The 12,212-nt window shown below is 57.3% G+C and overlaps 2 protein-coding genes across 4 annotated transcripts in view; both read left to right on the plus strand.

Annotated features, from left to right (window-relative positions):
- The window catches only part of AP2M1 (adaptor related protein complex 2 subunit mu 1), a 10,099-nt gene extending 7,203 nt beyond the window's left edge, over positions 1 to 2,896 (plus strand). For both annotated transcript variants that reach the window (XM_027875352.1, XM_027875353.1), the window contains 4 exons: positions 224 to 359; positions 447 to 544; positions 954 to 1,065; positions 2,264 to 2,896. In XM_027875352.1, coding sequence (XP_027731153.1) covers positions 224 to 359; positions 447 to 544; positions 954 to 1,065; positions 2,264 to 2,398 — 481 coding nt within the window. In that variant the 3' untranslated portion in view covers positions 2,399 to 2,896. The remainder of the gene's footprint in view (positions 1 to 223; positions 360 to 446; positions 545 to 953; positions 1,066 to 2,263) is intronic.
- A 1,484-nt stretch (positions 2,897 to 4,380) lies between these two features.
- ABCF3 (ATP binding cassette subfamily F member 3) lies at positions 4,381 to 11,955 on the plus strand. 2 transcript variants are annotated; one of them, XM_027875350.1, is made up of 21 exons: positions 4,381 to 4,465; positions 4,559 to 4,706; positions 7,257 to 7,336; positions 7,709 to 7,755; positions 7,967 to 8,064; positions 8,148 to 8,270; positions 8,392 to 8,658; positions 8,821 to 8,901; positions 8,993 to 9,052; positions 9,161 to 9,217; positions 9,305 to 9,327; positions 9,472 to 9,527; positions 9,638 to 9,838; positions 9,925 to 10,001; positions 10,110 to 10,154; positions 10,238 to 10,370; positions 10,564 to 10,652; positions 10,744 to 10,835; positions 11,003 to 11,135; positions 11,294 to 11,381; positions 11,480 to 11,955. In XM_027875350.1, the coding sequence occupies exons 1-21, from the start codon at positions 4,393 to 4,395 to the stop codon at positions 11,636 to 11,638; spliced, it is 2,130 nt and encodes a 709-aa protein (XP_027731151.1). In that variant the 5' UTR covers positions 4,381 to 4,392; the 3' UTR covers positions 11,639 to 11,955. The 2 variants fall into 2 exon arrangements, with proteins under 2 accessions (XP_027731151.1, XP_027731152.1); XM_027875351.1 differs by lacking the exons at positions 4,381 to 4,465; positions 4,559 to 4,706; positions 7,257 to 7,336; ... (1 more) ...; positions 7,967 to 8,064; positions 8,148 to 8,270 and having other exon boundaries at positions 8,559 to 8,640; positions 8,796 to 8,901.
- The last annotated feature ends 257 nt before the right edge of the window (positions 11,956 to 12,212 follow it).

Consider the following 12,212-nt stretch of genomic DNA (forward strand, 5'->3'; position numbering starts at 1 on the left):
TGGGGTGACGAGCCCCCAGGGCCTCAGAGTGTGGGGTGGGGACCCCCCGGGGCCTCAGTGTGGGGTGAGGAGCCCCCTGGGGCCTCAGAGTGTGGGGTGGGGACCCCCCAGGCTTCAGAGTGGGCCTCAGAGTATGGGGTGGGGACCCCGTGGGCCTCAGTGTGGGGTGGGGATCCCTCCGGGCACTGCTGCTCCATGACCGCCCTGCCCCTTCTCTCCACAGGTACCGGACCACCAAGGACATCATCCTTCCCTTCCGGGTGATCCCCCTGGTACGGGAGGTGGGACGGACCAAACTGGAGGTCAAAGTTGTCATCAAGTCCAACTTCAAACCTTCCTTGCTGGCCCAGAAAATTGAGGTGCGGGGAGGGGGCTGGCAAGGAGTGCGGGAGGAGGGAGCACTTGTACCAACTTGGGGCTGTCAGTGATGGGGTCATGAATTTTAGGTCCGGATCCCAACACCGCTGAATACAAGTGGGGTTCAAGTGATCTGCATGAAGGGAAAAGCCAAGTACAAGGCCAGTGAAAATGCCATCGTGTGGAAGTGAGTGGGGTGGGGGGGACCTCGGGGGCTGATACACATAGGCCCCTTCGCACTCCCCTCGTACCCCAGCATGAGAGGGCCTCCCTCTGTTCCCCTTGCTTTATTGGCTGGTCTCATCCCAATGGTGCCTTAAAGTTCTAGCTTGTATAATTACCAAACATTTGGGCATTCATCTGCAGACATCTCTGCCAGGTAAACAGGGCGGGTGACATGATGCCTCTTTGACAGATAAGGCAATTGGGGCCCAAAGAGATCCAAGTGTGGAGACCCCCAAAGGCTTGGCCCCCAGTTTGGAGCCATCCTTCCAGCCCTCCTTGTCTCCCCTGCTGGTCAGTTCACCTTCCCTCTGGCCCTGAGGCCCCTCCAGTGTGTAGGGTGAAAGCAGCCGCTTCTGCCTCTCTGCCCTCAGGATCAAGCGCATGGCGGGAATGAAGGAATCACAGATCAGTGCAGAGATTGAGCTGCTTCCGACCAACGACAAGAAGAAGTGGGCCCGGCCTCCCATCTCCATGAACTTTGAGGTGAGAGCCTTAGGAAGCCGCTGGGTCTGGCGTGGAGGTGAGGAACCTGTGGCCTGGAGGCCACATGTGGCCCTCTAGGTCCTCCAGTGCAGCCCGTAGACTGAATCTAAACCTCACAGAACAAACCCCCTTCATAAAAGGCTTTCTTCTGTAAGACTTGGACCCAGCCAAAAGGCCATGCCCAGGACCTAGAAGGCCACAGAAGGCCTAGAAGGATCACAGGTGGCTGATCTCAAGACGCCTCCTCGTTCAGCCCAACTTTGAGAGGGGAGGAAATGGAGGCCCAGCTAAAGCCAGTTTTAGGCAGAACCAGGACAAGACAGGGACAAGACAGGACCCAGAAGTCCAGATTCTTTAATGCTAGTGCTTCACAAAGTAATACATTGGTAGAGCCCACACATGGTAATCTGGGGCAGGGGTTTAGAATACTCCAAGAATATGCAGAGGGTAGGAGAAACTGGGGAACAAAACAAAAAATTTAAGCCTAATTTTCATACTGAAAAAATTATCCCACATAATGAAGATTTTTGATACATCACTTGGTCTTAATATCTTGGAAAGACATGCACTCCCTCCACTGGAGTTGTGTGCCCAGGCAGCCCTGAGCTGCAGCCCCTCTGGCCAGCTGTTTCAAACTCACATGGCCAGTTGTCACTCTGGTTGGGATTTTCCTGACTTCTCTCTGCTCATGAACTTGGGAAAAGTATAATTTAGGTCATCCTTGAACTGGGCAGCTAGGCTCTGTGGAAAAAAGCAGCGGGTGAGAAAATACCTTTTGTCTTAGTGCCTGAAATCCTTGCAAAGCCCACCCTGCACTTCTCAACAAACATTTATTAAGATGGTGCTGAGGTCCCATCCAGCTCCCAATCTGCATCCCTCTTCTCACTGCTTGCACGAAAGCATGGATACACATGTACCCCTAGTCCGTGATCTCAAAGAATCTACATTCTGCTGGAGGAGTAGGGGAGAAGACCGAGCATGTGCACAGATTGGTAGAATCAGAGGGTGGGAGGGCTAACAAATGGAAACATCTTGAAAGGTCTCCAGGAGGAGGTGGCCCTGGGGCTGAGCCTTGAAGGGAGAGCAATGCAGGCCTCAGGCAGTGGGGCTCCTATGTAGGGAGGAAGAGCTGCCCATCTTTCTCTGGGGAGTGCTGGGCTGGAGAGAGAGGTACCCTGACCTTCTCCTTGCTCTCCAGGTACCGTTTGCACCCTCCGGCCTGAAGGTGCGATACCTAAAGGTGTTTGAACCCAAGCTGAACTACAGCGACCATGACGTCATCAAATGGGTGCGCTACATTGGCCGCAGTGGCATCTACGAAACCCGCTGCTAGCTGCCCAGCCATGGTCTCACGAAATCTCCACCAACCTGGGTGCCCCCTGGGGAGGAGCCAGGCTGGGCGGTCTGCCCCAACTCCTCCCTGTTGGTGTCTCCTCTTTCCTGCATCGCTGCACACCCCCTGCACAAGCCCCTAGACTAGGTCTGGACCGGCCCTACCATGAAGGGGATGAACAGAGTGGCCCCTGGGGCCCCTGAGGTCCCCCAACCCTCATTTTGTCCGTCCCAGCCCAGCTCTGGGCTCTGTTTTGAGTTTTGTGACCAAAGCCAGGCCAGGGTCTCTTGGGGGGCCGTGTCTCCGACCCTCTCCCAGGGGTGGGGGGGTGGGGCCCGGGCTGCCAGAGCCCCTGGCCTCTGCACCTCCCTGAAAGGCCAGTAACTGCCTCCCGCCCCCTCCTTCCCCCCTCAGCCCCCTGCTTCGGGATAGTGTGAGCTCCATTTTGTACACGTGTGACTTGTCCAGTTATCAACCCAATAAATTCTGTAGAGCGGAGGCCCCGAGCCCATTGTCTGGGAACTGGGGAGAAAGTTGGCCCAGGCCTCTCGGGAAGGTTCACAGAGAAGCGTCTTGTAAAGAGTCCTACGAACGTTTTCTGTGGCCTAGACCTGAAGATGCCCTGACTTAGCCCCGTCTGTCCCACGTGACAGATACCTGGCCCCGGGCCCAGAGGGCAAAGGCCAGAACTGTGTCTAACGAGACTGGCCTCATGCCTCGAGTATGGGGCGGAGAAGACCAGAGGGCGCCCTTTCCCCGATGGCCCGGGGTGCGGGGCGGCGCTGGCCACGTGGGCTTGTGCCTTGCCTGCCCTGGAGGAGGGATCCTGGCCAGGGAGGCTACTGGCTACAGGAGGGCATGGGACCATCACAAATCAGGGGGTTGAAATGGGATCCGGAGGCCGGGCGGGGGGCCCCGGAAGGGTGTCCAATTCATGCCCCTCCCTGGGGCAGCCGGTGTAGCCCTCCCTGCAGGGCTTGGGGGCAGGGGGCAGAGAGGAAGGGGGGCCGTGGCCTGGAGAAGAGAGAGAGGGCAGCCCCGGGGGCTTTGTATTTTTAGCTCCAGTTTGAACTCCGCGTCCAAGCGCCCTTCCAGACCCCCTTCTCCGCGGCGGGTCCGGTTCTAGTGCCGACCCAGGTCTTCCCCCTCCCCTACTACTTAGTACCCCTCTTAGCCAGTACCCTGCATCTCTCCCTCTCGGCTCCTCCGTGGGAGTAGCTCCTGCCCCTTTAAGGAGTCCCTCCCTCCCTGCCTGCCTGCCCTTTGGCCACCTGCTGGGCCAGTGTTACCCGCCCCCCCCGGACTACAAATCCCAGGAGGTGTCTACGTGGTTCACGTGGTTCACCTGCCAGGCTAAGGGAGGCAAGGCTGCGCGGAGGATACTGGGACGGGGGGAGGGTTGCCCTCAGCTGATTTCATCCCGCCCCTTAACCCCAGCTGTGGGGGGGGGTCTTCCCTCTTCTACGCTTCCTTACGCCACGCCGGCGCCTGCGCGTTAGGACTAGGAAAGGGCGAAGGTGGAGGGGGCCAAGAGCACACAGAGCGCCTGTGCGTGGGAAAGGGCGAGGTCGTCAGCTGAGTTCAGTGAAGCGGGGGCGGGGCCGTGGCCTGCCCGCGGGGATCTTGCCTCGGCGCCTGCGAGTGACGTTCGGGGAGGGACGTCGAAGAGCCGGAAGGGGCGTGGCATAGTGCTAAGACTTCGTGTCAGTGACCGCACGGCGCCTGCGCGCGTGTTCTGCGATCCGCGAGTGGCGTTGAAAAATCGGAAGAGGTGGGACGGAAACTACATGTTGGTGTCCGCACAGCGCCTGCGCATAAGCATCCGCGCTAGGCTGGGAAGAGTCGACGGGGCGCGTCCTGTGGGTCGGCGTCCATTCTGGGCCCGCACGGCGCCTGCGCACAAGCGGCGCTGAAGTGGGGGCGGGGCGGGGTGTGTCGGTGGCTGCGCGTCGGCGTCCTCAAGGCGCCTGCGCAGAGCGAGGCCCGGCTGGAACATGGCGACGTGCGCCGATATCCTGAGGAGCGAGTTCCCCGAAATCGATGGACAGGTGTTTGACTACGTGACAGGTGAGCGGGGCCCGGGCGGGGAGTGTGCGAGGGGCTGGAGGGGGCGCCCGGCCCGGCCCGGCCCGCCTGAACCCCGGGCCCCTCCGTCCGCAGGCGTCCTGCACAGCGGCAGCGCCGACTTCGAGTCCGTGGACGACCTGGTGGAGGCCGTGGGGGAGCTGCTGCAGGAGGTGTCCGGGGACAGCAAGGATGGCGCGGGCATCCGGGCCGTGTGCCAGCGCATGTTCAACACGCTTCGCCTGTGCGTACCGGGAGCGGGGAGGGAGACTGAGGCACGGGGGGAGGGGGCCGGGGCACCGGGAGGGGGAGAGACTGAGGCACGGGGCGGGGGGGGGGGGAGAGCGGGCCCCTTGTAGGGGAGGGAGGGGAAGAACAGGTTAGGGACACCCCCCCTCCTGTTACACAGCAGGAGGAGGACGCTCGAGGCTTCTTTCCCTTCTCACAAGGGGGGGAGAGGGGCTCGGAGACATCCCATTCTGTTATACGGGGAAATGGGGGAACCAGACACCCACCCTTCCTCTCATACGGCCTGAGCGAAAGGGACCTGGAGATCCCCCTTCGTCCCCATTGCGATATAGGAGGCAGACAACGTTTGGTAGGGGGACCAGAGACTCACTTCTGTACAGTAGAGAAGACAATCAGCTCCAGGAGGGGGAGAGATGCTGGACATTAGAGACCACCCCTCCCCTCCCGGGAAGGGGAGATTGACATGCACGAGATCAGAGATTTAGAACAGGGAGGTCATTTGGCTCATCTTTACAGATGAGGCAGCCGAATTCCAAGGAGGGAGCCGTAGCTTAGAGATCCTTTAGTCTTTGATCGCTCCCACTCCACATTGTACAGCTCAGGGAACGGAGGAAATGGAGCTCGAGGGAAGGTAGTGACTGAGGTCTGAAGATTTAGAGGGAAGGAGCTTGACAAGCTAGTCTGTGGATAACTTCACTCTCCATTTGACTGAACCCCAGGGAGGAGAAAAGACATAGAAAGTCAGAGGCAGAGAGCGTAGAGAACATTGGGTCCATGTGTACTTCAGCCACCCCGTTATGTGGCGAAAGAAGTTGAGGTCCAGAGAGTGGGGAGGTGACGTCTGTCTTTTTCCTATATACCTAGCTATGTGCCTGGCACATAGGAGCTTCATAAATGTTTATTGGATTTAAGGCTGGGAGGGAAATTGGACGCCATCCAAGCTAGCTTGACCTCAGTCTACTCTTGAAGAAGTTCAGACCTAGAGGTGTGACTTGGGAACTGAAGGGGAGCCCTGAGATCATCTCGTTTTCATTCCCCCTCCTCCCCTTTCACAGGCCCAGAGAGGAGAAGCAACATTTAGATCATGGGGTTTAGCACCAGCAAGGAACTGGTCAGCCATCTAGTCCAATTCCCTCATTTCACATGTGGGTAAATCGAGGCTCAGAAGTTCAGGAGATTAGTTCATAGCCATACAGGTAGTAAAAAGTGGCAAAAGTGGGATGTGGGCCCAGGTTCTTTGCCTCCAAATCTGTGGCCTTATCTCTGACTCTTGAGGTGACCCCTTTTCCTTCAAGTACCTGCTTTAGGAAACCCCCCCCCCCAAAAGAGCACTTGAAATCTTGCCTATGCCCAGATAGAACCTTCTCCTATATCCCCTTTTGTTTTTAATTAATTTATTTTGATTTATCAACAATCACTTCCATAAGCTTTTGAGTTTTAAATTTTTCTCCCTCTTGTTCCCCAAGATGGTGCACCATCTGATATGGGCTATACATGCACATTCCTATTAAATATATTTTCACCTTAGTGACGTTGTAAGTAAGAATTAGAACCAGTAGGAGGAACCACCAGAAAGAGGAAACAAAACACAACAGAAGAAAAAAATACCGAATAGTATGCTTCAGTCTGCATTCAAACTCCAAAGTTCTTTCTTTGGATATGGATAGCGTTTTCCATCATGAGGCCTTTGGAGATGTCTTAGGTCTTTGTATTGCTGAGAAGGGTTAAGTCTATTAGTGCCTAATTGATTGTGTTATTCCTTTCTTTAGCCAAATCTGATGAGAGTAAGGTTCAAACTATGTTCATCTCCCTCCCTTCTTTCCCTCTGCTGTAATAGGTTTTTAGGTTTTTGTGCATTTTCCTGTAATGTAATTTACCCTTGTCTGCCTCCTTCTTTCCTTTTCTCTCAGTACATTTTCTTAAATCAGATTAATCCGCTTACTTGGATACATTTAATCCACTTGATTAGATTTTTTTTTATCATTACATCGAAGTCAACTTATACCCACTCCTCTTATGTATACTCATGTAACGTGGTATAATAATAATATGGTTCTCAAAGGTTATAAGTGTCCTCTTTCTTTGTAGGGATGTAAACGGTTTGCCCTCATTAATAACATGTTTCTTTCTGTCCCTTTTACCTTTTTATGTCTCTCTTGAGTCTTGTATTTGAAGATCAAATTTTCTGTTGAACTCTGGTCTTTTTATCAGGAAGGTTTGGAAATCCCCTATTTTGTTGAATATCCATGTCCTCCCCTGAAAGATCATGCTCATTTTCTCTGGGTATACACCCCCTTTTCTGTTGGAGTCTAAGCTACTTGCAGGTAATTTCTTGTTTCTTCATCTTTACAATCCTAGTGCATCGTGCCTGACAGCTTCTTAATAAATCTTAGAAGCTGTTCATAGGCCACAAAGGCCTTAGAAAGCACACTCCTTCATCAGAGCCAGTCAAACAACCGCGCCATGGCTGTTGGGTATCGGGGCAAGGTCCAACAGCATTGGCCATCTGGTGCCAATTACACGACATCTCTTTCCTTCTCCACAGGGCAGAACCACAGAGCCAAGGACATAGCCAGGTGTTACTGGATGCCCCCATCCAGTTGTCTAAGATGACTGAAAGTTATGGTGAGTTCAGAGAGTGCCTTGAACTCAGCTCTTTCCTTCCTCAGACCCTTAGTCAATCCTGTTCATTGTTCATATTCTTTGCCAGTCTAAAAACCTTACCGGTTTTTGGGGAGCTAGCTGTCTGCCTGCTCCTAGTCTGTTCTGTGGGCCACGATCATTTCTGCTCTCACCGGTGCTCTTTTGTCTCTAGTTCTGCTCTCCTATTTTCTCTCATTGCCTCCCTCTGGTGTATCCTTCCTCTCTCCCTTCCTTGAAGGTAATTGATATTTCCTGGGGGCTGGAGTGGAGCCAGGATAGGTTAGAGTTGGCAAACATGGTAGTTAGACACTTTTTTAAGAGTGAAGTCTTATTTCTTTTCTGCCTTATTTCTAGATTATGGCGATAAGGTTCCAGGACTGATAAAGAGGGACCAGTCTTCGGTGAGCAGGGCAGAGAGTGGCGGAGGATAATTTTTGTCCCTTCAGGGGTGTGGGGATGACCTCTATCCCCCAAAGTAGCACTTGGGAGCCTCCCTTGGCCCCACTGTGTGTTGCTCATACTGGTGTGAGGCTTGACCTGAAGGGTGCCCTGGGTTCCCTTGCTCCGGTGGGCACCTGAAGGCGTGACCAAGTTTCTGTCTCTTGGCCACAGACAGTGAACGCTAAGAAGCTGGAGAAGGCCGAAGCCCGGCTCAAGGCCAAGCAGGAGAAGCGAACCGAGAAGGACACTCTCAGGACAGCCGGTCCTCCGTAAGCCCGGGGACAGCGGCGGGCTGGCCGAGGGGGTGAGGCAGCCAGGGTCACTGGGAGTGACTTCTGTTCCCCCCTCACAGAGTCTTGGAAGAGGCTTCGGCCAGCCAGGCAGGGAGCAAGAAGGAGAGCCGGCTGGAGTCGTCGGGCAAGAACAAATCCTATGACGTGCGGATCGAGAACTTTGATGTCTCTTTTGGCGAGCGGTGAGGGGCTCGTGCTGGACGGCCGGGACCGGGGGGCAAATGCCGGGCACTCTCTGCAGGCTCGGCCCGTTTTCCCCTTCCTCCTGGTCCTTGAGGATCCTCGTTTCCTCTCCTCCACCAGGGTTCTGTTGACGGGCGCAGATGTGAACCTAGCGTGGGGCCGTCGCTACGGACTAGTTGGACGGAATGGGCTGGGCAAGACGACGTTACTGAAGATGTTGGCGACGCGCAGTCTCCGGATCCCGGCCCACATCTCCCTCCTCCATGTGGAGCAGGAGGTGGCAGGGGATGATACCATGGCCCTGCAGAGTGTGCTGGAGAGTGACACCTTCCGAGAAGGGCTGCTGCAGCGAGAGCGCCAGCTCAGCGCCCAGATCGCGGCAGGCCGGTGAGCATGTGCGGCGGCCCCCAGCAGAGGCAGAGTCTCCCCAGTCTCAACCCCCCCCCCCCAGCCCCAGAGGCAACAAGCTGCCCAGCAGGCCGCCCGATGGCATGTGGAGGAGGGGCCCCCGGGGTCCATTTGCTCCCGACTAATTGCGTCTTCCCCCAGAGCGGAGGGCCCAGAGGCTGCACAGCTTGCTGAGATCTATGCCAAGCTCGAGGAGATTGAGGCTGACAAAGCCCCTGCCAGGTACTCTGACCCCCCTCGCTGTGCCTTTGCTCCTGTTTCCCCATCTCCCTGTGCCTCCTCTTTCAGGGGCCTTCTTTCTCCCTCTGTCCAGGGCATCTGTTATCCTTGCTGGACTTGGTTTCAATGTAAAGATGCAGCAGCAGCCCACGCGGTGAGTGTCCCCACCCCGCCAGCCCTCGTGGCCCCTCTTCCTGCTGGCTCTGCCTGTTGAGCGTGGCCCACACCGCCCTTGAGTCTGGGTGTCTCTCTCTCTCTGCAGGGAGTTCTCTGGTGGCTGGAGGATGCGACTGGCCCTGGCTAGGGCCCTCTTTGCCCGGTGAGTCCACAGGGCCCGTGAGGGGGAACGGGAAGGAAATGGGGCAGCTGAGAGACTGTGTCATGGTGTCCCTCCTCTTTTCTTTAGGCCAGATCTACTGCTGTTGGATGGTGAGTCCTTGGGGAGCCTTGGCATGAGAGAGGCAGGAGTGGCCCTGAGATTCTGATGGCTCAGACGGGGGTGGGGGGAGAGGGGGCAGCCATGTGCCACGGGCTCTGCCTTCAACCACACCGCTTCTTTCTTCGTCCTCTCAGAGCCCACCAACATGCTGGACGTGCGCGCTATCTTGTGGCTGGAGAATTACCTGCAGGTGGGTGGGGCTGGGGGGGATGGGTGAGGAGAAGGGGGGGGTTTCTGGTCTCATGCTTCTGGCGACGCCCCTCCCCCCAACTCGTGCCCGCCTTCCACGTGACCCCTCAGACTTGGCCCTCAACGATCTTGGTTGTTTCCCACGACCGAAACTTCTTGAACGCGGTGGCCACAGATATTATCCACCTGCATAGCCAGCGGCTGGACAGCTACCGTGGGGACTTTGAAACCTTCATCAAGAGCAAACAAGAGCGGCTGAAGAGCCAGCAGCGCGAGTATGAGGCCCAGCAGCAGTACCGCCAGCACATCCAGGTGCGGGGGTGCGCACTCAGTGGCGTCCGGGACCCAGGAGGCCGTGGCGGCGGGAGCCTCACCCCTCTTGTTCTCCCCCCCGCCAGGTGTTCATTGACCGCTTTCGCTATAACGCCAACAGAGCATCCCAGGTGCAGAGTAAACTCAAATTGCTGGAGAAGCTGTGAGTAGTCTGGATCCCCTGCTGAGCCCCGGGCCCACGTCCTGTGTCCTCTTGCTTGGACCCCGGCTCTTCCTGCCCCCACTGAGCTGCCCCCTCTCTCTTCCTCAGGCCAGAGCTGAAGCCTGTGGACAAGGAGGTGGAGGTGGTGATAAAGTAAGTGCCTCGTTCACGGTGCCTGGGTCTGCGGGAGAAGTCGGTGGGGGCCTCATCACCTCACCTCACCTCTGCTCTGACAGGTTTCCTGATGGGTTTGAAAAGTTCTCACCCCCAGTTCTGCAGCTCGATGAAGTGGACTTCCACTATGACGCTCAGCACCCCGTTTTCAGTCGTCTTTCCGTCTCGGCAGACCTCGAGTCTCGGATCTGTGTGGTATGAGCGTCGCTGCCGCCGCCGCCCCCATTTCTGGCCTGGGCCCCGCCATCGTCCCCCGTCTCCTCCTCCCCCCTCCGGCCACAGGCCCGCAGCCTCTGCTGACCCAGGAAGCTGAGGCCTCCTCGTGAGAATCGTGAAGGAGGGTGCTAGGCCTCGGGCCCCGTCCCCCACTGAGGGTTGTGTCTCGTAGGTGGGGGAGAATGGAGCAGGGAAGTCGACCATGCTGAAGCTGTTGATGGGAGACCTGGCACCCGTGCGGGGGATCAGACATGCCCACAGGTAGCTACCCCCCCCCGACTCCTCTGTGCCCATCGCAGGGGAAGGGCGGCATGCCCACCGTCCTCACTCCCCCCTCACTGCTCCCCTGTAGAAACCTGAAGATTGGCTACTTCAGCCAGCACCACGTGGAGCAGCTTGACCTGAATGTCAGCGCTGTGGAGCTACTGGCTCGCAAGTTCCCTGGTGTGTGTGGGGGGCGGAGGGGGAGGAAGGGTGGAGGAGGGGGAGGAGGAGGGGGAGGGGGAAGAGGAGGGGGAAGAGGAAGGGTGGAAGCAGGTGTGGTGGATGCCTGAGAGAGGCCGAGCCCGGCCAGGGATCTGCATGATGTGACGGGCAGGGACGTGTTCTAGGGCGGCCCGAGGAGGAATATCGCCACCAGTTGGGACGCTATGGCATCTCTGGGGAGCTGGCTGTCCGCCCTGTTGCTAGCCTGTCCGGAGGGCAGAAAAGCCGAGTGGCCTTTGCCCAGATGACCATGCCCTGGTGAGACAGCATTGCTGCTGCAGACTCCTTTCTGAGCCTCCCCCTGTCTGTCCCTGGAACGGGAGGCTTTCCAGACGTCCCCTCCTTTATGCCTCCCCTGCCTGGGATGAGGGCGGTCTCCCAGGGTGGGAGGAACCTCTTGGGATTCTGTCTTGCAGCCCCAACTTCTACATCCTGGACGAGCCAACCAACCACCTGGACATGGAAACCATCGAAGCCTTAGGCCGGGCCCTCAACAGTTTCAGGGTGAGGCCCAGTGCCCCGCCCAGCGGCTTACCCCTTTGGATGCCTTTCCTCTCTCCGAGCTGCCGCTGACCCTGCTGACGTTTTCTCGTTTTCTGCAGGGCGGGGTGATCCTTGTCTCCCACAACGAGCGCTTCATCCGCCTGGTCTGCCAGGAGCTGTGGGTGTGTGAAGGCGGTGGCGTCACCCGGATCGAAGGGGGCTTTGACCAGTATCGGGACCTTCTCCAGGAGCAGTTCCGGCGTGAGGGTTTCCTCTAAGACCTTCCTGCCGGAAGGCCTGATCTGGGGCACAGACTGGCACCCGCAGGCTCCCCGGGCAGCAGACTCACTTCTTAGGCCTGGGCCACGGACTTCCCCCAAACATGGGGACAGCCTTATTCCAACTTCTCTTCTCCATCCCTTGCCCCAGACCAGAGTTCCCCTTCTCCATCCTGGGGGGCTCCGTGGAAGGGGCTCTGAGGCTTGTTCTCCATGGGGTGGAGAAGACTCCTGGGGCTCCAGCCCTCTCCCCTCTCTCTGCCTAGGTCCAGCGGGGCCATCATGTAAATTAAACCTGCCCCCCGTCTGTCCCCCCAGACTTGTCTCTGCCCCCTAAGGTGGACTCCTATGTCTCTTGCCTTGAGAGGGAGCTGAGGCCCTGTGTAATGTCTGCTCTTGGGCTCTGGATTTTCCCAATGCCTTTGGCACAGATTAGGGCAACAGCAGCCGATGGATCCCAGCCCGTGCAGAGATTTCTGGAAGCAAAGTCACCATAGGAGACTGTGGCCTCAGTGAGCCCGGGCCCGGCAGCCACCGAGGCCTTGGCTGAGATAGAAGGCATGGGCGAGGCCTC

Source organism: Vombatus ursinus, unplaced genomic scaffold (assembly GCF_900497805.2).
Source record: "Vombatus ursinus unplaced genomic scaffold, bare-nosed wombat genome assembly UNPS02014808.1, whole genome shotgun sequence".
Classification (NCBI taxonomy): domain Eukaryota; kingdom Metazoa; phylum Chordata; class Mammalia; order Diprotodontia; family Vombatidae; genus Vombatus; species Vombatus ursinus.